Source organism: Triturus cristatus, chromosome 4_2 (genome assembly GCF_964204655.1).
Source record: "Triturus cristatus chromosome 4_2, aTriCri1.1, whole genome shotgun sequence".
In the NCBI taxonomy this organism is placed as follows: Eukaryota; Metazoa; Chordata; class Amphibia; order Caudata; family Salamandridae; genus Triturus; species Triturus cristatus.
The window spans coordinates 563,497,184-563,524,947 of record NC_140586.1 but is presented as its reverse complement, the minus strand read 5'-3'; the positions used below and the strand labels follow the sequence as shown (position 1 = coordinate 563,524,947).

At 45.4% G+C, this 27,764-nt stretch overlaps 1 protein-coding gene across 2 annotated transcripts in view; it reads right to left on the bottom strand.

The window, feature by feature from the left end:
• Positions 1-27,764, bottom strand: part of FNBP1L (formin binding protein 1 like) — a 535,360-nt gene that overhangs the window by 200,611 nt on the left and 306,985 nt on the right. For both annotated transcript variants that reach the window (XM_085602211.1, XM_085602212.1), the window contains exons 4-5: positions 20,088-20,235; positions 13,087-13,149 (exon numbers count right to left, since the gene is read on the bottom strand). In XM_085602211.1, the coding sequence (XP_085458337.1) occupies positions 13,087-13,149; positions 20,088-20,235 (211 nt within the window). The remainder of the gene's footprint in view (positions 1-13,086; positions 13,150-20,087; positions 20,236-27,764) is intronic.

Below are 27,764 nucleotides of genomic sequence, written 5' to 3'. Positions count from 1 at the left end.
CCCCGCTATGGATCGGTCCAACCCCTCTATACACCACTATACTAACACACATAGATATCTGAGGGACATATGCGACACTCAGGATGTCGTGGATACCTGGCGTCATTTACACCAGACTTCCTTGGAAGGCACGCACTGGAACAATGCATATGCAACATGGGCCAGACTAGACTACCTTTTGGTGAATAGAGCCTTAACCCCCTCCCTAGTGGATGTGCAGCATGTCGGCCGAACGTTCTCTGACCACTCCCCGGTACTGGCCAAGTTCCGTTTCCAGGACATTCTAGGTAGATCCCCCACATGGCGACTCCAGCCAAAAATCTTACTTGATGACCTGTTCCGTGTTGAATTATCTCAAGAACTGGAAGACTTCCTGTCCCTTAACAGGGGGTCGGTGGACCGGGTGGCCACCTTATGGGAAGCGCTCAAGGTCACAATACGGGGGTTTTGCATTTCCAAGGGCTCCGGGGTGTTGAAAGCCTTACGCAACACGCTCCATGCATTAGAGTCCACACTCCACGACCTGGAGACTAGCCCCGACTACGCCGACAATACAAATGCACAGGCAAAATACCGCGAGACACTATCGGACTACATGGCCACCGCTGACAGAGGTCAATTTCCGGGGCAAGTATTTCAAGGCTCGTACATACGGGGAGGGGGAACGACCCGGTAGTTCTTTGGCGGGGGCGGTCCGCCCCCTGAGAGGCTCTAATTTCGTGTTGGAGATGGAGGGGGAGGATGGAACTTCTATACGTGACACACGCTCGATTATGGAGGCTTTCACTACACACTATTCCACACTTTACTCCACTACCAGAGTCGGCGCATTAGATATGGACGATTACCTGAAGGAGCTCACACTGGGCTGGCTCTCAGACCGTCAGCGGGAGTTTCTGGCAGAACCGATAGGCCTGGAGGAGGTTAGAGATGCGATTAATCAGATGGCACCAGGGAAGGCCCCGGGTCTGGACGGGTTACCCATGGACTTTTACAAGGCATACATAGACATCTTGGCTCCGGTACTCCAGGGGGTATTTCTGGAGGCACATGAGTCGGGCACACTCCCTCCATCTATGCAAGAGACACTGATTACCTCCTTATTAAAACCGGGGAAGCCACCTCAATTCTGTGACTCCTACCGCCCGCTCTCTTTAATTAACTGTGACGCCAAAATCTTGACTAAAATACTTGCTAATCGTTTACAGTTGTTGTTGGGGGGCTTGGTGTTATCGGATCAGGCGGGCTTCGTCCCTGGCAGGGCCACCTCCAATAATCTCAGGACGCTTTTTTCCGTCATGCATAATGTAGACCCGGAATTGCCGTTGGTGGCGGTTTTTTTGGATGCCACCAAGGCCTTTGACTCCCTGGAATGGGACTATCTTAACTGTATCTTGCGCAACATGGGAATGCCCCGGGGTTTCACGCGCTGGATTGATATCCTCTATGACCGGCCGGTTGCGAGGGTGGGGGTGAATGGGCGCATATCGGAAGCCTTTGGGGTGTTGCGTGGTACCCGGCAGGGGTGCCCCTTATCTCCGCTGCTCTTTGCAGTGGCGATGGAACCGCTGGCTGCCCGGCTCCGGCAACACCACCGAGATAAGGCTCTGCGTTGTCTTCAGCGAGAAGTGCTCATCTCCCTTTATGCGGATGACATCACGCTCTACATTCGTGACCCTGCTACGAACCTAAAACCCATCCTCCGGGAGTTTATTCGTTTCGCGGGTATGTCTGGTATCCATATCAACTGGGGGAAATCCACTATATTTCCGCTTACTGCGGCCGCCCAACCGTTCCCTCTGGACTACCCCCTGCGATGGGACATGGATGAGGTTCGATATTTGGGCATACTTCTCTCTCGGGACCGCGAGGAGCTGATGCGGATGAATTATGGCCGCACGTTTGACCATGTCCAAGCTTGCGTGACCAGATGGATCACGCTACCCCTCTCTTTTGCAGGCCGCTCTTCCCTCATCAAGATGGTGGTTCTTCCGAAGATCCTTTATCTTTTTCAGAATATCCCATATTACCCAGGCAAATCTTTTTTTCAACTTCTGAGGTCTGAGCTTATCCGTCTGGTCTGGGGAGGGAAGAAGCCGCGTCTTCGTTGGGAGGTATTGACCCGCCCGTTCGCGCAGGGCGGTTTCGACTTGCCAGACTTTGAGATGTACTATTATAGTGCACAAGCTCACTACGTTTATCATTGGATTCGCCCCACTCCCTTCCTACCACAGACGGCTGTGGAACACTGGCTGGTCAATCCTATCCCACTGGAGGGAGCAATATTGAGTACACCAGAGACGCGAACGGTGTACCGCACCACGATCTCGAGTTCCATTCTAGCGTGGAGATACATTGCGAAGATAGCCCGCGCTGCGCTGCTTTATTCTCCACTACTCCCCCTAGCATACCATCCCCGGCTGCCACTTTTGCAGGAACAATTGTTTAAGAACTTTATGGCTAAATTCCACATTAAGACATGGGGGGACCTCTATCAGGACGGACGCTTCCGCTCCTGGTCGCACATGTCTGCCGGCCGTGCTCCTACTACCATGGACACATTCCTCTATATCAGGCTTCGTAGTGGTATTCGAGCATTGACGGGGGAGTTTCCTGATGAGCCACCCACGCTGGAGCCCCTGCATCGTTTACTCAAGGCTAACACTCCGGCGCACGCAGTCTCTCTCCTATACCACTCTCTACGTACTACACCAGATTCCTTGCCTTGCAGGGCATGCACCAAATGGGAGGAGGAGCTGGGCCTGCCCATAGATGATGATCTCTGGAGCTACTGTTGCTTACAAACCGAACAAATCTCCTCTAGCAGTAGGTTCAGGGTAATCCATTATAGGTTTCTACATAGGCTCTATTGTACTCCGGCTCATATGCATAGGGTGGGCCTCAGGGAAGGGGATCTCTGCTGGCGCTGTAGTGCTCCGGCGGCGGACTTCCTTCACATGGCATGGGGGTGCCGGGAAATAGCCAACTATTGGCAAAAAGTGTACTCCGGTCTTTCGGAAATGATAGATGTTCAATTGTCACCCTCTCCAACGCAGGCACTCCTGGGCTACACAAAAACTATAAAAACACCGGTCCGTAGATTTGCCACGGTCGCCCTTCTCATGGCAAAAAGACTGATAGCCTGTAGATGGGGGAGGGGCAGAGCTCCTAAGTTTAAGGACTGGATCAGGGACATGATACACTGTCAAGATACTTTGCTTCGATATGCAGAACTCCTGCCCTCCGCCTCTAGACCGACTGACATCTGGGGACCCCTTCAGACATATCTATTAGCGCACCCACAGGCGTAACAAACTTATCTGCTCACTTAACCCCTAGTCTTCTAGGGCACTACTTCTACGACGTCAACCCAACTGATGGGACGGGAGCGGGAGTTGGGTCGACGGGGGTTGGGATGGACGTCCTCTATTGTTGTTTCGCCCGGGGTGGGACTCCTCCTGCTCCTTTGCCGGGCACTATGCTGGGATGAGGGGTGTGAAGGCCACTGCACGTGACTATAGGCTGTCTCGCTACAATTAGGCATATTCCTGTGGGTAGATCATTCAATGCAAAATGTTCAGTTGGTGATGAGATATGGTCTTTCATGATGTCGTACTGTCTATTATTTCCTATGCCGCAGCCGGCCCCTTGAGGGTTGTAGGCAGGCAGCTGTGTTCACGTTCACTTTCAGTTTCGTGCCAAGCCGCCGGCCACAGGATGGTTGTAGGCGTGGGGCTGTGTATCTCGTGTTCATGCTGAATAAAGGTTTTGGAAACTTTAAAAAAAAAAAACTAGATAGTTCCAGAAGTGTGGTGAACCAGGGTTGACGTGCCCAAGTGGGAGCTACTAGGATGAGTGTTAGCGACTGTTGTTTCAGTTTGCGTACCACAAATGGAATGAGTGGGAGAGGCGGAAAAGCGTACGCAAATCTGCCTGACCAGTTCATCCATATTGCATTGCCCTTTGACTGCGGGTGTGGGAACCTGGCGGCGAAGGTTAGGCATTTTGCGTTTTCTTGTGTGGCGAACAGGTCTATGTCTGGTTGTCCCCACTTTTGGAAGAATGGGAGTAGGACTTTGGGGTGTAATTCCCATTCGTGTATTTGCTGTGTGTGGCGACTTAGGAGGTCGGCCACCTGGTTCTGAACCCCTGGGAGGTGTTCTGCTAGCAGGTAGATGTTTTGGGGAATTGCCCATCTCCAGATTTGTTGTGCAAGTTGGGACAGTTGTAGAGAATGTGTCCCCCCTTGCTTCTATATGTAATACATTGTGGTCATGTTGTCCGTGCGGATGAGGACAGTTTTGTTTTTTAGATGCACTTGGAAGGATTTGAGTGCTAGGAACACCGCCAGAAGTTCTAGGTGATTGATGTGGAGCTGTCTTTGTTGAGTGGTCCACCTGCCCTGAGTGGTGTGTTGAAGGAGGTGGGCTCCCCACCCTGTGAGAGATGCGTCGGTGGTCAGCACAATTTGTGGAAGAGGCTCTAAGAACGGCCGCCCTTTGGACAGGTTGATGGTGTTCCACCACTTCAGTGAACGAAGTGAGCGGCTGTCCACCAACACCAGATCGGTAAGTTGTCCGTGGGCCCGATTCCACAGTTGTGCTAGACATTCCTGTAAGGGACGCATTTGAAGGCGTGCGTGGGGTACTATGGAGATGCACGACGCCATCATGCCTAAGAGTTGCATAAACACTCTTGCTGGAAGAGAGTGTTGTGTTTGAAATTTTGTGATGAGATTTTGTATGTTGGCTATCCTCGCTGTGCTGGGATAAGCTATGGCCTTGGATGTATCTATGGTGGCTCCCAGGTACTGATGTACGTGGGAGGGCTGTAGTTGAGATTTTGGATAGTTGATGGTAAGTCCCAAGTTGTGTAGGGTTTGAATAGTGCGGTGAGTGTGGAGAACGCATTTGTCTAGAGTATTGGCTTTTATGAGCCAATCGTCCAGATAGGGGAAGACATGGATTTGTTGTCTCCTGAGATATGCTGCCACAACTGCTAAGCATTTGGTGAATACCCTGGGTGCGGTTGTTACTCCGAATGGGAGAACTGTAAACTGATAGTGCTGACCGTCTACCACGAATCGTAGATACTTCCTGTGAGCGGGATGCATAGGGATGTGAAAATATGCGTCCTTGAGGTCTAATGTGGCAAGGAAGTCGCCTTGTTGAAGTAATGGAAGGACCTGTTGGAGAGTGATCATGTGGAAATGATCCGATTGTATGTACTGGTTTAGTAGTCTGAGGTCTACTATGGGCCTTAAGGTCTTGTCCTTTTTGGGAATGAGGAAGTATAGAGAATATACTCCTGTGCCCTGATGTTGGAGTGGAACAGGTTCTATTGCGTGTTTTTGAAGCAAAGACTGAATTTCCTGTTTGAGGAGCGTGAGGTGGTGAGACGACATGGGACGGTGTTTCGGTGGTATGTTTGGGGGGGTGTTTATGAGTTTGAGGCAGTAGCCAGACTGGATAATTTGTCTTACCCACCTGTCTGTTGTGATGGAATTCCAGACAGGTAGGAACTGTTTAAGTCTTGCCCCGACCGGAGTGGAATGGTCTTGGGGGGAGTGGTGGCAAGTCACTGTTTAGTGCCTGGAGAGGTGCGGGTGTTGTTGTTGCCCCGTCCTCGGCCTTTGGTATTGTTTCCCCTGTAACCTCCTCTAAAATATCCTCTGTTAGGGGATGTATGACCTGATGTTTTGAAGGTGGAAGAGGTGTGTGCCCACATTTTTGGAGGCCCCTCTATAAAAGGAGCGACGAAAGGAGCCTCTGGGTTGTGTAGACTGTAATGCTCCCATTGATTTGGCAGTCTCATTATCTTTCTTCATTTTTTCTAATGCAGTGTCTACTGCGGGTCCGAAGAGTTGCTCCTGATTAAAGGGTTGAGCAAGAATGGATGTTTGAACTTCCGGCTTAAAGCCGGAAATGCGTAGCCATGCGTGGCGTCTACGCAATACGCTTGTGTTGACTGGCCTAGAGGCGGTGTCCGCTGCGTCTAATGCACATTTGATGGAGGCATTTGATATTAGTTTGCCCTCTTGGATGAGGTCATTGGCCTGGGATTTGTATTGATCAGGCAGGTGTTGCAAAAGGTCCTCTAGTTGATCATAATGAGCCCTATCATAGCGAACCAATAGGGCTTGTGTATTGGCAATACGCCAGTGGTTAGCAGCTTGTGCGGCAACCCTTTTGCCGGAAGCCTCCAAGAGTTTAGACTCTTTGTCTGGGGGTGGTGTGTCTCCGGTTGTTTGGGAGTGCACCCGTTTTCTGGCATTTGACACGACTAAAGAGTTTAAGGGGAGTTGCGCTTTGATGTACGCAGGATCCTATGGTGCCGGTCTGTATCTTTTTCCGATCCGGGGGTTGAGAACCCTGGCCCTAACAGGGTCTTTAAAAACCTCAGTGGCGTGCTTTATCACTCCCTTAATCATGGGTAGAATGTGAACGGTGTTTTGCGACTGCTCAAAGGTGTCGAGGAGAAAATCTTCCTCAGGTGTGTCTGTGTGCATGGTGATGCCATGAAACAGTGCCGCCCTGTTTATAAGTTGACCAAACCCTAAATGGTCATCAGGAGGGGAGGGTTTCGAGGGGTATGGAGTGGGATCAGGCATGTCAAGCATAGGGTAAGCCCAGTCATCTACGGGTGCTGTGTCCGGGAGTGTAAAGGGATCAGTAGGATCAGTGGGATCATTAAAGAAATCCGGGTCTCCCCCTCCCCCTAAATCATCATCATCCTGTGGAGGTGGTGTGTGAGAAGGAGATGGTAGAGGAGAAGGTGGTGGGGGTGGGGGGATGGGATAGGAGGTAATGGAGAGGAAGGACGTATGGGTGAAGTGGCACAGTCCTTCTTCCTTGGAGGAGCTGGAGGAGGTGTTGTATCCAGCTTCCTTTTCTTGTATGGCACCGCTGTGACATGTCCGGTTTTAGGATCGATGTAAATCCGTTTTTGCGTTGGATCTGGCCGAAAAAGTTCCTCAGTGTCCGAAGGTGGCTTTGGCGCCGAGTTTTTGGGTTCCGATCTGGATTTTTTGAGATCGGCAGGTTCTTTGTGGACCTTTTTAGGCACCGAGGATGTCTTTGGTACCGAAGAACTTTTTGGGTCCGATGGTGTTTTCGGTGCCGAAGAACCTTTCGGTGCCGACGAACCTTTCGGTGCCGGTGGAGACGTCGGTGCCGAGTGACGTTTCGGAGCCGATGGAGATTTCGGCTTTGGAGCCTGCTTCGGTGCCGAAGGTATTGTAGGCACAATAATATGAGGTTTACTCGAGCCCGAGCCACCTGCAGGCTTAGTTTTCTTCGGAGCTGGGCCCGGGGGCGGGGCTTCTGAAGATGATTTTGGATTGTGACTGGGCCCAGCTGGCAGAGTCTTGACCAATGTCTTTTTTGGTGGGGTTGGGGTAGGGGAGCTGGTACTCACAGGCTGCCCCGGATCAGAATCGTCAGCCTCGGACACGATCTGGAGGTCTTCGGCATCGTCGTTAGGGACATCCTGTGGAAAGATATCTTCTGGTTCCGGGACCGGCTTGGCCATGATATGGCGTCGAGCTCTTCAGTCCCGGATAGTTTTCTTCGAACTGAATGCGGCGCAGGCTGGACAGCTGGATTCGTTGTGGTCTGGTGAGAGGCACAAATTACAGACCTCGTGGTGATCACTGTGAGGAAACTTTGCTCCACATTGGGGGCATTTTTTAAAGGGTGTCCTTTCCATCAGCCACGTCCGGATCCGGTCCGATGGGATTTCGACATCTAGTTATAAAATTTGGAGAGTTGTCGTGATTGCTAGAAGTTTTCTGCTGGAGCGGAAAAAAGTTCATCCGAACCCAATGGCGGAAAAAAACAATCTGAGGATGGAGTGGATGCCCATGCGCACTGTCCAGAGGAGGAGTCACCTATCTCGTGACCAAAGACTTCTTCCGAAGACAACAACAACCTGCAATCATCCGAGCCCAACACCAGATGGCGATCTTATCCTTAGTGTGTGATCTGCAGCTCATATGCCTCGAACACATTGTTTCGGATCTTTGCACTGGAACACAAACAGGGCTAATCATTTTAACTGTTACTTTTATATAGACCACAACGTTCATGACTCACTGCTCTAGGAGAACAGGAACGTTGTTGGGGACAACCAGATTGTGCTTACATATATTTAGGGATGTGGAGTTAAGTATAGTATTGAGAGCTAAAGGTTGTAAGAGATCTCTGCTCCAGCATGTATGCAGAAAGCCTTAATTTGTGAACTAGCTTTGGATCGTTCGGGGGGGGGGGGAGGGGGGGGGTGTGTGTGAGAGTGTGAGAGTGAGAGAGAGTCTGTGGGAGAGTAATATTAGATGAGGATCATGAACGTGGATGGAGTATGGGGCAGTGGCATATGTGAGGAGGGGAGGAATGGGTTATTAAGAGAGGGGGAGGTTAGAGGCACATCAGTAGGAACAGATCAGGGACGTGAAATGTAGATGGAAAAGCTGGAGTTTGAAAAGCTAGTGCTAGGATCTTTTTGTTGTCAAAGACTGAAATTTAAGTAGGATACTGTTTGACGAGTTCTCCTGCCTATTCTTAGAGATTAGTACAGGATTTTGAAACATTTGGGACCAGATCTAGAGGGTAAGGGGAGGTGGGGAAGATATGGTCACTAGATGTAATTGGAGGTGAAGTAAAGAGAAGGTTAACAAGACAGCAGTGTGACAGAGGACACTGAACAGGTGGCATTCAGTGGGCTGGGAAAATAGTACAAAATGTTTATGGTTATAAACATACCAATAGTATATTTCCTTACTTCTAATTCCTATATGTGATTTCCTAGATCTATTGTGGATGCAAAGTTGGTCCCAAAGTCCATCTCTTCAGGCATGATCGAGTTTGTAGTATATCCTGCTAATTAAATATGATATGTAGGCATGGAGAGGTCTTTTCAGCCTAAGTGTTAGTCCTTCTTCTTAGTTTATTGTGGCATGTAATCATAATGAACTCTTTGCATCTCTTAGCTTGAGGTCTTTATTCTCTTTTAGCAGGACAAAGAATTATTTTCTTTGTTTGCTAGGCCAGATAAAAATCCGTTTTGTTTGTTGTGGCAGGGTCTTATTTAACATCCACGTCAAGCAACCTTTTGGTGCAAACACTACCATTATAGTTGCAAACCGACCAAAACAATAATAAAAAATGAAAAAAAGATGTAATGAAGGCTCCCAAAAGTAAGCGTTTCAGTGCCGATATCGGGATGATATTTGTGTGGTAAGATTGTTGTTGTAAAAAAGTAATAAGCAAAACAAAAGATAGTTCTTTCCGTCAACAACTGAAAGAGCTTCTAAAGGATAAACATAAGAAAGATTTAATAATGTGCCAATTAATGGAAAGTGAAAGAATCACCCACATTCGCTCTGCCCCTTAATTTGGAAGCTGTATGTTTGATAGCTACTGCTAGGTAACCTACAGGGCTGAAGCTTTCTAATGCCTGGCTCCAAAATTGATTCAAACTAATTAAGTCTTCTAGTACTGTGGCATGGTATACCGTCCAACTAGACATCATAAGCAAGTCCAATATTCTGTATTAAGTCTTATGAATTCTTTCTGAAAATACAGACAGAGGTGTCACAGTGTCAGAATCCCGAACTTGCAGTGATCTCAATTCCATCAATGAAAATAGGGTCAGATAACTGTCTGAAGTGGACACCTGCTAGCAGGTTTGGATGCATAAAGCCACACTTTTACTTCTATACTGACAGAGCCGAACCCCAGAATGTGCTCATTTTTATGGAAGCAGCCTCTCAAGTACTCTTTTGGCAGGTAAAATGCTTGCAGTACAGTTAACTGTTTCAAAGGCCCTCAAGCGTATTGCACCAACTTTGTATACGTGTTGTGTTGACTACTTTTGTAGATTTTGAGGCCTGAATCCAGGGCCGGCAGCATTAATGGACAAACTACACAATGCCATGAGTTGTAACCAAGTAGACAACATGGAGATCTTGTGAAAAGCAGTTAAGGCTAGTAATGGCGTTAATTAGGGTATGCCATAATGCCCAATATGCTCATCTCTTACACTGCTGTTGATGGGGAGCATTTGCCCACGACACCCGGGGAATAGGCCAATAAATCTTATGATGCTCACGGGTGACTTTGTGTTATGTTGCCTGGCTAAGAAAGATTGACATTTACTTGCAATTTCTTGGTCTATAATAAGCAAAATCAATTAGCTGTTAATTCTTAGAAGGCCACAAAATTGGTGCTGTGACAAAAAAGGCACTTGTAGATATGCGGAAGCAGTCAGATTAGAAAGAGTCATGATTAGGATTTCTAAGAATTTCCACCTTGACCTGGATGACTCAAAATATATTATCAAATTAATGGATGGCAACTGTTGCCAAGTGGGTAAGCAAATGGAATTTTGCTTATGGTGTCCATACAATGCTTCCGGTTTCGCATGCTTCTGGTGTTAACTTTAGTTCAATATTGCCATATGCCATATGCCACATCAAACAGGGCCAGCTTTAGCGCTGATGGTGCCAGGTGCAACAATCTTTTTTGTCATGCCCCCCACATGACCACCTCCTTTGATTCCCTCACTACCACCAGGCAAAAGTGCCCCTCATCTCTCCACAGCCCTTCTCTCACATAAATGTCATTTGTTTTAAAGCGCTTTACTTTGTTTTCAGTTTTATATAGCTCAAACTCGATCTGAAGGTATTGGAGGGCTTTACATAAGCATTGGTTACATTACACAAGGATACATCTTTTTACAGGCAGGTTAAGTGATTCGCCCAGAAACACAAGATGTTGAGCCCACGTCTAGACTCCAACCCGATTACCCAGTTTCAAAATTGGCAGAGCAGTCCTGTATGCCACATCCTCTCCCCGGCTTTACTAATCCATACAGCTATCAATATAAAATAAAGATCTGCTCTTTGCAGCAGGCATATCAAAACTCCGAGCTACGCTGTGGCAAGTCAAAACCGCCACTAGAAAAAACTGATCTCTCTCTTCTAGCAGGTACATTAATCACAAGAGTTATCTTGACATTTTTAATGCTGCCTGAAAACTGGACGCACAAGGAACTTTGCAGCATGGGCTTTCAAATCTTAAGTTACTTCTAAACACGGCCCCCCATAAGGTCAGTGCCTCCTCCCCTCCTGGCGAGGACCCAGTGCAGCCTCACTGGTCGCACTGCCCTAAAGCTGGCCCCCAAAATCAAATATAGACCAAGGCAGAAGCTATTTTAGTAGCAACTGGATCAAACTGATTGTAGTAACTGGTCCTTTGAAAATCTACCTCACAAAGAATGACCTAAGTAAAAACTGGCAAACGAAGTCCTTTGATTTCATTGGAAAATCTCCTAATCGTTTATATGTATGATTACATATGAATTAGCATTACTATGGGAGACAGCAAAAAGTTGCCTGTATTTTTGCAAAAGTTGGGTATTAATGAATTTTGATTAGCTGTTCGCACTTTAAAATTTGCATTGAAGGCTTTGTTAGCTTTTATGATTACTTTCACTTGCGACTGATTATTAGTGAATATGCAAATGGCTCATTTATTCAAATGTTTGAAATGAGTTATGCAGAAAAATTATAGGAGAAAAAATGAAATCCAAATAAAATATAATAAATCACTTAATAATAAACGCATTTTTGAGAAACAATTTGCAATATCCTTCAAAGTTCAAAGATCCATTTGAAAAAGGGGGGGGGGGGAGAAATGATATACAAGGGGAATGGATCTTTATAGACATAACATTTCAAAGGACCTTTAAAAGACAATTGGTGAATTCGCAGGATGTAAAACAACAAGGAGGTGGAATTGTTGTACTACATATGACAACTAAAGTTTTGCGCCCACACTCTGAGGATGTACAGTATTCCTGAAAAAGCTATCCATGATCACATCTAGATTGCAGCAGGTGCAGAGGTACTGGGCTGAGATATCCAAGGCCTTCACTGCACAGTCTTCTGCTGCTTTTAGATGGTCTTTACAATGTTGCGTGTTCACAGGAAGTGCACCATTTGTATTCTACCACATCCAAGTAACAAGATGGAGTGCAGAGTAGCCAGGTCCAGAGGCAGGCTTACTCTGAGACAGTGAGTCCCCTGTGCAGATCCCTGTTCAGACTACAGTATCTTCTGTTATAGGCTTCACACTATTGTTCACACTGTACCATGTGACAGGCTAGACTGACTGGCTTTGCCAATGCTTGTTTGTTAAGAAAGCTTGCACTGCTGATTCCTTCTTGTGCTACAGCTGTAATACGAGAGAGGCTGCCATAGTTGTTCCCCTGCTTTTCATGCTATGTGCCGGGAGGTTTGCATAGCTCCAGTTCCAACTCTGCAAGGGAGGCTCGAATAACTGTTTCCCATGCTAGCGCTTGTTTTGAGACGGACGGTTAGCTGTTTTCTTCCTGTTCTGTACCTGTTTTGTATAATACATTCTTGAACACCTCCTCTCTGCCCCGTATCTTTTTTCGAGCAGTCTGATCTGGCACTTATTGAAAAATGCTTAACCATACTGATGCATTTCCTGTGGTGCCCTCAATATCAAAGGTCATATGACAATCTGCTCAGAATGAAGAGATGAGATTGTGTTGGGATCAAAGAGCGTGTAATGTCTCCTTTGCTTCCTCAGGCCTTTGGATGAATTCACGGCAAGGACAGCTCTCAATCAATACACGCTTACGGCTGTACACAGAACGGTCACACCCTCAGCATTTTCGTTCACTCCTTGTGCGAGCACACATTTAACGCCCACTGTTTGAAGTGTAAGCTCCTGGCCTCTTGCTTTCATATACATACTGATCAAGAACTATCGTTTCCGGGTCACATACGCTGCATCACAAGGGTCATGGAAGCCTGTGTCCATTACATGCTTGGGGGACCTTGCATTACATAAGTCTAGAACCTTGCAACAAAAATCAGCCAGACTCTATGCTGAGACTGCAGGATTGTCTTAGTCATTCTAGGGGACGGCCTGGTGGAAAGACGTCACAGTGTACAGCAGATCCGTTTTTAACTCGATGTACATCAGGAGAGAAAAAATCTGCAGTAAGACCCTGAAAACAAAGATTCATTAGTACAAGTATAAAACTCTAAACTCAACTCACGCTGTCCATCTGTTTCCAACACATGTCCAGATACTGCTGCGCTTTCCGCCCCTCTTGGAGATGCTGCGAGGCAAAGAGACACATTGTAATTGCAACAATCACATTAAACTAAATAAGATTACTAGTCACAGGCCAGATAAGAGAGCAGACTGGTATACTTAAGCTAATTACATACTAATTTATCAGTCTAGGCATCCCCACGCGTAATCCAATTCAGCAATGCAAACCCAACATTTTCCGTAAGTAGGACAGGCGAATAGAATGTCTAGCGCCATGAGCGAAGACACTCCTTACCTCCATGTGTGTACGCAGGGCACCACCACCGCTGCGTTAAGTAAGGTACCTAGAAGTACGTTTTAACCCTTACAGTCAATACACCCTTATTCTAGCCACCCTCTAGGATGTTTTAAGCCCAACATTCAGACCTCATCAATTTTACCCCAGAAGCGCTCTGATAAAGAAAGAAGAGGGCGGGGTCATACCGGAGGGCGCTGTAATATCTGCACAGCCCTTAAGATTTGGGTACACACAACATAGGTAAGTAACTTCACTACTTTTAATTAAAATTGCAAAGCAAGACACCACCTTTGATATCCAATCCAATGGCAAATCGTGGATGGAAAGAGCTGAAACACAGCCTCACAGCAGAGCGTTTGGGCATGCTCCATACCCGGAAGCAATTATGTTACCAGATTACACATTTGTTAGAAATAACTTTATTACCTTAGCATCCTCTGTATAACATTTGCACTTCATGGAAGAAGGGATTCTGGGAAGGAGAGCAGGAGGGGTCGGTGACTGGATTAAAGGAGGACGTCACGTTTGGCTGCAAGCGGCACGCAGTGTGGTAAGTTCATAGGGGACATTTGAAATCTTACTATCCACACTTACAAAAGTAGAAGGAACCTGAAATATGTCCCCAATTCTTTAGCAGTGCTATTTCATAACTAATGTGTATTGGAAAACTTGAAATGATTTCGTCTGGGCTATCTGGTCCATATGCAGATTTTAGATGGCCAAACCTGTTAAATATCTTTTCCCCCTCTTCACTCCATACCCATCTCCTTGTGACAAACAAAGCACTGGTAAGCTGTCATACGACACTGACAATGCTGTAACAAACAAATGGGGTATAAAATAAATTAAAGCCGTGTTATTGAGGAAAGGATTAGGCAAGGTGTTTAATTTTTGAACATCATAAGTGCAGGGGCCCAAAGTTTTTCTTGGGTGCCCACAGCTAGCACTGATGTTGATGGAAAGTGGAATATTATGTGGTGTGTCTGGGTAGCCTTACCATCTAATAATAACACTATACCCCAAAGATGGCCCTTGGATTCACACTAATAAATCTTTAGTTCAATCCTGCTAGAATGGCAAGGAGCAGTCAGGCTTTACTAGAGGAACATGTAAAGCATTTCAGAGTACCAACATGGACAATAAGTAATTGACATGACCCGAGAAAAAGTTCGAACAGTTTGCACTGCTCCTGCAGACTGCAATGGCAGGCCTGCTATCAGTAGTTTGCTTGGGCTTCCCAGGGTGACAAAACCGTGCTGCAGCCGTGGGGAACCCTTTAGCACCTATGCCCTGGTTACCCCTGGTACCATACAGGACTTATAAGGGGGCAAGTCTTTGCCAATTTGGGATAACCATGCCAAGTCAAACATAACAGTTTTCGGAGAGAGCACAGGCACTACAGAGTCATAACCATCGGCATTTGGAGCAACGAGTGTGGGGTGACTATACACAAAGGTGCACTTTCCTACAGTTGTCTTATACCAAAGTGGACTTGCTGCAAATCTACCTCATGGCTCTTTCTTCCAGTACCCTATGCTTCCTGTCTCCTTAACTCGGTCTTGCAGGTCATTTTACATCCATGATTTCTCCTTTCGTCACTTTTTTTCCTATTTTTCAGACCAACTTGTGTATGTGCTGTAACAGGACATATAGGCAAAGTGAGGGATGTGCAGTTCCAAGCTCCTGTGACATATGTGATGGATGGGGAATGGAAATTGGTAGCAGGCTAAATTTCTGTGGTGCCCCTCAATCTGACGCAGGTCCATTAATTACACTGGATCTACTTAACCCCAACCGGCCTTTGCAGAATATACAGTCACACTTGGGTTGTTGTCACAGACGTAGACCCGAAGGGGCTGATTTATCTAATATGGTGTGCGGAAGTCCCATTCTATTGTATTGCTGGGAACAAGTATCTAAAGAAACCTCTGACATTACAGGCAAACCCGAATTGCTTAGTCCCAAGGCTTGTTTGCTCTGCTTTTTCGATCGCCCTAGAAAAGTAAAATATGAAAGCGGGTTTGTCGCCCTGGCACTCTTGCTTCCAAAGTGTAGGAATGCCATGGGGTTTGGTCTTTGAGCTAATGGTGCTGATCCAGGGTCAAGATGAGACTATTCAACTGAAGCCTGACAGTCTCCATGAATCAACAAAACCAATAACGAGACGGAGATACAGTGGGGTTGTCCTCTCTAAGTTAAATTAACATTTATAAGGCACCAAAACCCCAAAGGCACTGGGATGCTGATGTATTTCTGAGAACCTCCAATATTATTCAAACACATGGCTCTTTAGTGCCTTCCTTAATGTCAGGTGCCCGAGGTAAGTCTGAGGTCAACTAGAAGTGAATTCCACAAGGAGCGGGTATTAGCTGAAAACAAATTATTTTCAGTTTTCTTCGTGTTCTTCGTGGCAGCAGAATTTGCTTCCTTGCAGATATAAATGCTCTCTTGGGGCAAAAGGAAGTGAAACTCAGTTTTTTAAGCTGGGGCAATCCTGTATGGAGAAATAGTTAGGACTGATGGAACCAAGCTGCGAATGTCATCATTAAAGACCTCGGTTTCTTATTTGGGCAAACGGCTGGTAAGACCTGGCAGCTCTCCAACCCCAGCTCCAACGCCAACGACATCCCACCATCACAAGCCCTGTGCGACTCACTCGCCACCTTCTTTCACCGGAAAATCACCGACATCCACGACAGCTTCAGACCCCGGACGACCCCCGCCGACCACACCGCACCAAACCCACCGCACCCCACCACCCACGACGCCCTGACAACCTGGGCCAATGTGAGCATCGAGAACGCAATCAAGACCATGGGATCAATCCACTCCGGTTCCCCATCCGACCCCCTCCCACACCACATCTTCAACAAAGCCAGCAAGTCCATCGCACCCCACCTGCACAAAATCATCAAACTCTCCTTAGAGACCGCCACCTTCCCTTAGAACTGGAAGCACGCAGAGATCAACGCCCTACTGAAGAAACCCAAAGTAGACCCGAGCGACCTCAAGAACTTCCGGCCCATCTCCTTGCTCCCGTTCCCAGCTAAGGTCATCGAGAAGATAGTAAACACCCAGCTCACGCGACTCCTTGAAGACAACAACATCCTAGACCCATCACAATCAGGATTCCGCAGCAACCACAGCACCGAGACCGCCCTCATCGCCGCCACAGACGACATCAGGATCCTGCTAGACAACGGCGAGATGGAGGCCCTCATCCTCCTAGACCTCTCCGCCGCCTTCGACACCGTCTGCCACCGCACACTACGACGCGCCTCCACGACGCAGGGATCCGAAACAAGGCCCTGGACAGGACCACCTCCTTCCTCTCCGGCAGAACTCAGAGAGTCCGCCTCCCCCCGTTCCGCTCCGAGGCCTTCAAGATCATCTGCGGCGTCCCACAGGGATCCTCCCTCAGCCCGACGCTGTTCAACGTCTACATGGCACCACTAGCACGCATCGTCCGACAACACGACCTCAACATAATCTACTATGCTGACGACACTCAGCAGCTGATCCTCTCCCTCACCAAGGACCCCTCACTGCCAAATCCAACCTCCACCAGGGAATGAAGGCCGTCGCCGACTGCATGGAGGACAGCTGCCTCAAACTGAACACAGACAAAACGGAAATCCTCATTCTCGGGTCCAACCCCTCCGCTTGGGACGACTCTTGGTGGCCCACATCACTGGGGTCCCTCCCGGCCCCCACCGACCACGCACGCAACCTGGGAGTCAACCTCGATTCGAAACTCTCCATTACCAAACAAGTCAACGCAGTCTCCTCCACCTGTTTCAACACCCTCCGCATGCTCCGCAAGATCTTCAGATGGATCCCGACAAACACGAGGAAAACAGTCACCCAGGCACTGGTCAGCAGCAGGCTCGACTACGGAAACGCCCTCTACGCCAGAACCTCGTCCAAGCTCATCAGCAGACTACAGAGAATCCAGAATGCCTCTGCACGTCTGTTCTACCATTGTGCCTCAAAGATTAACCACTAGATATGAAAGTATCCTTTTTAATGGAAAAGAAGGAGAAAAGTCCACTTTTCAGGTTATTTGGATCGATTTGGAATGCATGGACATTGAATCAGTTTGGTTCAAGTTCACATAAGATTCAGTGTATATACTATTTCCATCATCATTGAGAAGGAGGTCTCACGGTTTTGAGGGGCTAGAGTATTTCATCTGCAAATAGTAACACTTCTTTTATTCCCCCCACATCAAGTATGATTGATCTGTGATTGTACTGTTCCTTACCTTCACTAGCAATGGTTGTATACCCACAGCAGGCCTGAAACTTCGCATGTCTGCTGGCCCAAAAAAGCTGAACTTTGGACGATCCACATTCATGCTCCATGTGACCTCAGAGGCAACACCAATCCATTTTCGAAAGTTGGGCCACACTTTGAATTTTCCTGTAGCACACCTCAGGACGTTCCAATAAACTAAGACAAACACCCTCTTGTGTCTATGGGTGTTATTTTATTTTTATTTTGTACTTGAACATGCAACAAAGACTTCTCGGCAAGCTCCAGATATTGCAGAACGCAGCAGCCTGTCTGCTCCTAGGGATCACTAGGTACCAGTCAGCCTCACCGACTTTCGTTAAGCTGGCTACCAATCAGAAAGCGTATTGAGATTAAGGTCCTCTGCATCGCCTTCAAAGCTCTTCACGACTTTGGCCCAGGGTACTAAAGCGTAATTTCACTTAGCGTACCCCTTCTATGATGCTGCGCTCCACCGCAGCTAAGAATATTGTTGTTCCCAAAGTCAGATGGTCCTCCTGGAGCGGTGGAAACTTTATCACCTTCACCACCAAACACTGGAATAGCCTCCCTTTAAATCTGAAGTCGATTATGAGACTTCTTGCTCTTTATGAAAGCTCTTAAAACCCACCTTTTTCGTTAACAAGTTAAGACTCCTTTTCTGTTCTAGAACCATTTGTGCAGTAGCAGCACCAGGACGCCTCTGGGCAATTGAGCTCTTTAAATAATTTTCGTTTCATGATTAGAGGTGTACTTTTCTCTTAAATACCCCCAAATATCAAAAAGAGATTACACCAAAGTGGATGCCACTCGAAAAACCGGTTTGACTGTCTAGATTAGTAGCACATTGCATAATTAATCATGTTCCCACAGATAGGGATGAATATGAGAAGCCTATCGTCTTATATAAACCAGCTGTTTTACTGGTCTCCACCTTATTTCAAAATCAACCAAAGCATTTCTAGGCAGATTGATAACTCCATATTTTTATTTAACACACGTTATATTGCACAATTAATAAGCTAAATGTCTCATTGGGCAATCAAATTATCTAAACGTTATCAGAAGGAAAACCACATCAAACAAGCAGAAAGGTTTACGAAGCCCTTTTAAACTGTATCAATGTTAGATGAAACAAATCGTCAAAATGCAGTGCATTTCTACAATGCATCCAGATAGGAAACCAATCTGTTTTTAGTGCTCAGAAATCCTAGCGGGGGGGGGGGGGGGGGGGGGGGAGGGGCACGCCCATAGAGGCAGTGTTGATCAGGACTGGGATGGTTTAGGGGATCCACTCACGTTCTGTTGAGGTCTTCTTGCAGACTTTCTCTCCTTGGCGGAGGTCTAACTGCGAGTCCAGCTAGATTTTCACTTTTCAAGGTGGACACGCTTTGCAAACTAGAATATCTTCTCTCTAACCCACTCTATGCATGGCTACGCAAATACTAGGTTTGGTGGAAAAGGGAAGTGTAATTAGCCACAAAATTTGCATCACTGTAAATTGCAGCATAGTGGCGGGCCGGTTAGTCATCTCAGTAGCCGAGGCATGTGTTACTCTATATAACATAACGTGTATTTGTAAAGCGTACGTTCACCCAGAGGTATCTTGGCACTGAATAACAGATGTTTATTGTATCGAATATTGTTCTATTCTTTGCTACCTATCTAGTCACATCAGTGGGCATTAGAATTTCACACAGAATGTCTTGCTCACGTTTGGCAACTACCCAGTGACCTTGGGAACCAGCTTCTGAGGTCACGCAGAGCCACAATAAAGCTTTAACTGAGTATGTCACAAATGCCTGCCTCCCTGAAGAGGGAAACAGCAAGGAGTGAACACAGGATAACCAAAGTCAGATGCTAATATACGAGAAACCTCAAATCTGGTAAACCTTGGGACAACCATACAAAAGCCATTTTGGGTGTGGGTGTTAATCTTTAGCGAACAGGTCTCCCACAAAAGTTACAGCAGGAGCCATGTCATGCTCCACACTTCGCTTTGCAAACACAACCGCTGAGTCACCTTCAACAAACTACTTAACATGTCAAGAACAAACAGACCTTAGGACCTACAGAGGCACCTTTCAAGTAAATGCGACTACAGCTACTACTCATAAAGGATACAAGAGTGCCTCCTAGGGAGCATTAGCAAGTGTTTCAGAGGCCGTGAAGGTTCCGAGTCGTCTCAGAAGACTGGATATTTTATCAGAGACACAAGAACATTAAGATCTAGGGGTGTCTATGGTAGTTAACTGCGGTACATGGCAGGTCTGCTTCTTGCGGCCGAGAAAATGAGGGAAAATCATTGGAAACATTCACATTGCTTGTTTATTTCAAGTGGATATCACTAAGATAGCATTACAAGTTCTTGGCCTTCCAGTGCAACAAATGAGACTTTTGGGAAAATACAGTATTCCAATCTGAAGCATTACCGCTTTCCTTTCCGTTTTCAGGTCTTGAGAATATCTCATCAGTTCACCGAATACTCTGTGTCCAATTTCTTCGGATACCACTTCCCGCTGTCCTGCATAGTCATTCAACTCGCTCAGGATGTTAAAAAAGGCTAGGCATGAAGTAAACCTACAAAAAAAGACAACAAATTCAGTATCAGATTTACGAAAATTCTTAAGTGCATAGTTTCTACTATTATTTCAAACAATTTGAATGGACAGCTCACGAAGAGAAGCGAGAGCCCCCAATTTACCTCTACGCCTCTAATAAAACAATCCAAATGTTTATTCACATACAGCTTATAGCATGGCAGAAGATCAGTCTGCGCGCTCTGCCATTTACCCTCCATCGACTTGCTGTAACAAGCATGGGCAACGCCAATAGGCCTGGCTTATATTTTCAGTTCCGGCTCAAACTTTTTTTTAAAAAGGCTACTGAGGTAACCAAAAAGACAAATAAATGATTGCATTCTCCATTTGAAAGAATCTATACAATAAATAATTTCATGCCTGATGACTGTGTGTACTTTTGAAATGTAAAAATTCTACATGCATGCCAGTACTAGCACTCCATAGGAGGTGGTATGAAACCCCAAAAAACAATAGTGTGAGGTAAAAGCCTCTGGGTGGAGAAATGGCCTACTTTATGTATATGGTAAGGAATAGGTAACAAGAGGTCAGATCTAAAAATAAAACCGATCAATGAACTGTGAAGACTAGTACAAGGAGAATAATTGGTATATTTGATTAACTGTTATCATTAACATTAGAAAAACCTAATTTTCAGGATCCAAGGCTCTATTTCTTCTTCCTGAAAATTGCATCTTTTGTACTACTACAAACATCTTCCACTTCAACACGTGGCCATCAATATTTTAATCACAATTATCATAATTGTGTCACAATCTTCAACTTAACAAAAAAATCTGTTTTTAAATACTGCTTGTAAGGAATCATGGTGTTACACAGGTCATATTTAACCCCGAAGAGAATCCAACGTATGTTCCCTGAGGCCCAGATTAGTTGTCCTTGATGTAGGGCTGAGGAAGCAGGATTCCTCCATATGTTGTGGGCTTGCCCTCGCCTCGGCGCTTATTGGGGCAGAATCTGGAGGGCACTTGAGGAGACCACACAGTTAACGATTCACGACAATGCTGTAGAAGGTTTGCTGGGGCTGCGTAAACGTACTGGCGCCCTTAAGGTCCAGTTGCGATTTCTTGATTTAGCTCTCATCTTAGCTATACGAGGGATCACCTTGAGATGGAAATCTCCCCGCTGCCCTCCATTAACATTATGGCAGGAAGTTGTGATACGATGGTGTGGGGCTGAGAGCACGGCTATTAGACGTGAGGGGGCGAGAGGGTTACGAAAACACCTAATCTGCCTAGACTGGGACCGCATGCTAGAAGTGTTTCGACATTTAGAATTTACACCTGGGCCTGTCACACCTACCCCATATTACACACATAAGGCCCCAACTTATGCGACGTCAATTAATTGAGGTTATCTTGCTGGACGGACACTGCGGCAACAACAGGCACCAAGAGATCCTAGATAGAGGTACAGTAATGGGCTGTAGGACACAATACCGAAACGCAAACCAGGAGAGATGGAGGGGGTGGGGTTCTTATGGAAAGGTAATAGTTTAAATTGCATTTCAATTGTAACTGTCGTAGGCAATACTTCCATAGTATTCAAGCAAACATTACTGGCAGGACATATGACACGCCTGCATCCTGCTGACTCATGAGCCGCACTCAATTGTATAACCATATAAGATAGAATATGTTCAACGGAGATGTTTCAACAAAAACAAAATGAACATGCCAAGATGTATTTAATATTGTCAGTGTACTGTGTATTGGTGTGCAATAAAGTTTGTTAAAAAAAATGAATGTAGTCCTACTATTTCAGAATAAGTACATAACAGGTATTTCTATTAACCCTCTAGGGTGGAATATTGGAGGATGAGAGGCTGAGTCTGACTTGCCAGGCTTAGAATCATACAACTGCACTGCCTACAAAGGACAGAAATGAGCGAGCCTAGTTGAATAAGTTGTCGTGATGATTTGCTATTCAGATGAGGCTGGGCAGGTTGAGAAAAAAAAACCTGCTCTCTGCAGTCCTCCTGCCCTACCATGAACTGCGAGGGGGCCAAACTGGGCGACAGAAGTCACAAACCCAGGTCCAAACCATCCTAAAGTGCATCCAAACCTAGCAAGAACACAGCTCACCGTTCTCCCCTTTGGTCTCCACTGTATCACACTATTTTGTATTTAGGTTTAAAAACCGGCATGCACTGTTGGGCTATTCGCCATGGAATTCACACTTCAGTCCATTACGTGTGGGTCTCACACAAAGAATACAATGGATCACAGGTACCTTTATCCTAGTTTGTCGTAGGTTGGGGCACACAGGTAGATAACTCAGAGGGCACAGACCAATACTGCAGTCCTTTCTCCCATATCCAAGAGCCCACCACTCAAATTAAATGTGGGGATCTTAAATCTACTAAAAGGGTGGTTTCTGGCAAATAAAAAGAAAATAGGCTAAGTTATATGCCAATGAGGCATCCAGGTTACAAGGGTCTTCAAGCTTGTATGTTAGTCATGGGTCACACAGTTTATTGGGACCTATTGGACATTACACTTGTCACTTGGAATTTCAGGTTGGTAGGAAGTCGGATGGTACCTTGCAGGAGGGACCAAATTGTGTTTTGGGACCTTTATCTCATTAACAGCCAGCTCTGTTCAAAATATAGGTGTCATCTGATCCCTGAACTGGCGACACATCGCTTCTGGGCACAGTGGTACCTACTGGGAACAGGAGCACCGTGGTACAGGGATAGCTGATACCCAAAAAAGTTTAACCACAATAACTCAGCAACCACAAGCTAGACAACTGTTTCTTGTGATGGTGCCCACACTCTGAAGAACACCGCAGTGATCTGGAGAAGAGGAGAGGGCATACTATTAACAAGAGATTTAATAATCCAACACAGTCGGAGGAGCAGATAGTGACCTCTCACTGCCACAATCCGTCTACCACTAGATTACAGGAAATGGTACTCACAACCAAGCTGTGTTTAGGCTCGGTCTTTGCTAAGCTAAGGCAACTTTCTTTCTTCCATGGAGGGCAGAAATGAGCCAGGATAAAGAAGGTGAAGGGCCTTCTGAAAGTGGTGTCATACAGCACTGCCATCGCCCTTCCAGCTGTCAGTCTTGTCGCACCCCTCCTTTACACCACATCTACTTACGGATCATCACCGAGTTAGGGAGAACGTTGAAGGGAGGGAACCGAGTGACAACTGGCTGGTTGGAAAATAAAGTCAGTAGGTGAGGAGCAGAACTGCAGTACTCTATGTAATATCTTTTGCAATAAAAATTCAATACAGTTTTTGCTACTTATTAACACATGAACCAGGAGTCCAATAGAATCCAGTGAGTCTGAAACCCAAAAAAGACCACAAGCAGCACTGCAGACATCTGTGTCACCCCCCACCCCCCGCCTTTTTGATCCAACTAGCTTCATATGGAATTCCAGGGGTGCGAAAGAGTCCGATGTCAACAGTGCTTTCTGTTTTCCCTGGAAGCGGATTTAAACCCTCCAGCTTTGCAATTCTGTGCTTAACACAAACTTACATGCTTCCATTCTTCTCCCCTTTTGAGCCCGGATCATGGAGGCTAACACTTTTGAAAACAGGCATAAGTAAGGCTTCAGAGGGGATACTGGTAACTGTACTATGATGATTGACAAATATCCCGCAGTCACTTTGGCTTAAACACCATCATAATGCCTTTACCTGCTCCCACCCTCGGTTCAAAAGTCTGTGTGCAGTTTATTTATTTTTTCCACTACTGTGCACTAGATGTTTCTTCACCTTCAATTACCTCAATCTCTGTTATTGATATGGAGTCATCCCTTAAAATTTTTAAATGTTTTTTTTTTTATTCTTTTTTTTTACTTATGGTCTTTGACATGATATGGATTCAGAGCATATTTTATGCCATGTGTCAACAGAAGATTGATTGCTTTTAACCATCCTGCAAACTCAATTGTGTCAACCTCCATTCACAATCGACTCCTAAAACAACAACTTCAAAGTATTTTAAAACAGTCTCTGGGACAAAAAAAAGTCAGAACATGAGAAGCAAGGGGACACACTGCAAAAAAAATCAATTTAAACCGATTCTGGCCCATTCCTTGCAGAGTTGGTAAAGACATGTGGGGAGCGAACGATGACTTATAGGAACCACCTGTGAACAAAAAGAGGCAGACTCTCTGCACTAAAACTGCATTAACTGTTTTGTTTGTGTGCATGTGGCATCTGTTTAGCGTGAACCTGGCCGAAGAAAGCAGAGCACTGAACAGAGTCAAAGGCAAGCTAACAGTCGACCAGTAGTAGCAGAAGTAGCTGGGAACTGGGCGCACAAGTGTAGTGTAACTGCATTGTGACGTAGTGTTCTTTAAAGAGGTGTGTCTTCAAGTCTTTCTTAAATTGGAGCAGGGCTAAAACAGTCCTGAGGGATACAGAGATGTTGTTCCAGATCCTGGGTGCATGGATGGAAAGGGTCTGGTTTTTATAAAAAAAAATGTTTTAACGCTTATTAGTGTGCAGTGTGATCGTGTTCTGGCTGTGGGTGCACCGAGAGCCACCAGAGATGTACGCCTTCTGCAGCTATGATTACCTCAGGGGAGCACAACATAAAGAGAGAGATGACAACATTTGTATTTGAAGAGTGAGCTTCAAATGCTAGCTTCTCTTCTCAGCCCATGGTGTGGCTAGCTGTTTAAAATACAACATAACACTTAAGGACTCACTCCTGCTAATTTCCTGGTCTGGTATAAAAATAAAAGTTTTTTTACTGAAACGGGGAACCCTAGTTATACCAAACTTCCTTGAAACCCCTGCGTAAAGGGAACTTATGTTTGCAGAAAGATTTGAGATCTGAAAATGACATGTTGTTGAACCAGTCCTTTGGTTGTAACATAGAACGCCTTGCCGGGAAGCGGACGCCTTTTCCTCTTGGCGCATTCTCGGCATGCTCTTCAAAGATTCGAAATGCGATTTTGAAAAGTTCTCCATTTACTACTCGTAAAAGCCTCCCTGTCTTTATCACTGCAGGAGTCAAGACTGCACTCTTCACACAAATGGAGTCCCACCTTTGTATTCACTGCACTTAGCATTCAGATATATGAATATTCAATTACATGCTGGGGGTTCCAAAACATTCCAAAAATAATCTCATTTAAATTCCCTGCCCAGCAGCTAGGCAATCAGCACACAAAGTAGTTTGACCCTATTCAGTCTCCATCTGGACAGAGTTTTGCTAAAGGGAGAGCATATTCCACTCCCAATTATGCAGTAACATAAATGCCTTAAACTAGCAGTTGCACGAAGGCCTGCCAATTAGAAATCAAATACTCTACATTAAAAAATTAAGACATACACGATTGCCATGGTCATGGCCGGCTCACAATATTTGCCAATAGCCTAGGATGCCAGCCGAGAAGACGTGCCACCTAAATACATTCTTGATTAAACTGAGAGGTGTCAATACATACGATTTTACTTAGGCTGTAAATCTCCATGCAATTGACAGAGCCGTGGTTGAAACGACCATAAAATTGCATTAAATACCGCTGAATAATCCTTGGCCATTCATTTAGGATGAGCTGCTCATTGTAAAACATTTGGGAATGGCTCATTTAAACACTTTTCAAAACCAGAAGACAAGTACATTTCACAAATGCATGAGCAGGAAACTAAATTACTATAGCAGTGTAATAGTATGAGATTAATAAACACACACATTCACATATATATACACACACACACACACATATTTACACACTGAAAAAAACAAAGGTTTATGTGACGTTTTAGTTTGGTGAAAATGTATATTTTCAACTCAACAAAACATTTTAAACTAAAAAAAACCATTGGAATTCATCAGTTACAGTTAAATGAAGTAACTAACTTGCGCACTCGCAATGCACAGTGATGTCATCAATGATGTCATTTCAGATGCCATCAGTGATGTTATCTATGATATCATGGAACATGTCTTGAGTGATAGATTATGTGAGGTCATACACAGTGCACGTTTAGTGTGCAGGTTACAGTCACTTATAGTATAGTTACTTGTATTTTGGTTCATGTTTTGCAGTGGGTGACTCTAATCTGCGGTAACTCCAAATAAACTGGCAGCATTAAACAGCTTTGTACTGTCCTTTACGGTTTGGGTGAGGAAGGATTCAGAGGAATCAATCTCCTAAATGGGACTGCAGAAGATATCTCCTTTGAAACTGCATTAACACCTGAATCAAAACTGCCCCAAGCTGCCTGTGCAAGGGGTTCGATGACTAGTGCATCTGACTCTAAAGGAACAGGTGGAAATTCAAAAAGGAGGTTTTCACCTTTAAGAGTGCTGCAAAACAATTGCATATAAACCTCTGCGATTAATCTATGGGGTAGAAACAGATGAATCAACTTCTCTTACAGTGTATAGAGAGGAAGGAAACGCTGCTACCATAAGCATTCACCATCAATTACCAAACTGGGGGAGGCAAGTGAAGACTTACACTCCATGAAGTCAATTTCCTTGCTCACCACATGAGGTTTCCTTCAACAGCCCAAGCTATACTGGGCTTGCTCTTATGTGAGCAGTCTTAGTATGATGCATCTTAGCCAAGACTACAATATTGTGCATATGTGCATAGATGGCACACATTCTACCTCTTTACTGAAATGCCTGAACTGCTTCAGCAGTCAATGATTATTTTTCACTGGGAAATCCAGATTAGAGGTTTGACTGCCAATGATCAGGCATTGGATGCGTATCGGAGTGGCCCATTTGTGGGTTTTATGGAAGAGACTACATAAACTAGCAGAGCATGCTGTAGAATCTGCTGCTAGTCCAAAGACACATTTCAAGAAGTTCAAACTTTGACCTAAGCTTCTTGCCCTAAACATGAGCACTCAAGAGTGACCCCATCTGGCGGTGAATCTACAGTCTAGAATCTTCATAATGGAGGAACTGGAATGGAACTCAACACTGGCTTCTCCACAACACACAAAGCAAAATGTTTTGACCCTTAATGGTCCTGTATTTGAGATAAAAAGCCAGAGAGGGTACTGGGGAGGGGGGTTGTTTTGGATATTTAGCACATCTCCCTCGTATATGGAGAATTGCAAGTCAAGATGGCTCTTTTGAACTGGAAGCATTTGAATCACACACTTCATAAAGCAAAGCCTCAGCGCACAGTTTCCAGGATTATACCTTTAGATACAACAGGCAGTGGAGAGCAGGGCTGAATCGATGTCCGATTCTCACCTAGAAACTTTCAGTATGCGAAGACTGGAGAGGAATTTTGAAACACTAATGCTCCAGTTGATCAGCATAGTGAAAGCTGTTGTAATAACTTTATTTCGGTCAACAGACCATAAAAAGTACATATAAACTTTGTCAACAAAAAAGGAAAAGTTCACCTATAAGTTAATACAACACATAACATTAAAAGCATTAAACACAAAAATTAACTTAAAAGATTCTGCCTCGTACGCCACATATAAAGCAAATAGCGAGAAACCGCGAACACAATAGGAGGATAAGTATCATAAATCAATATTCTGCAAGCCTGTGTAAAATGCAAAAG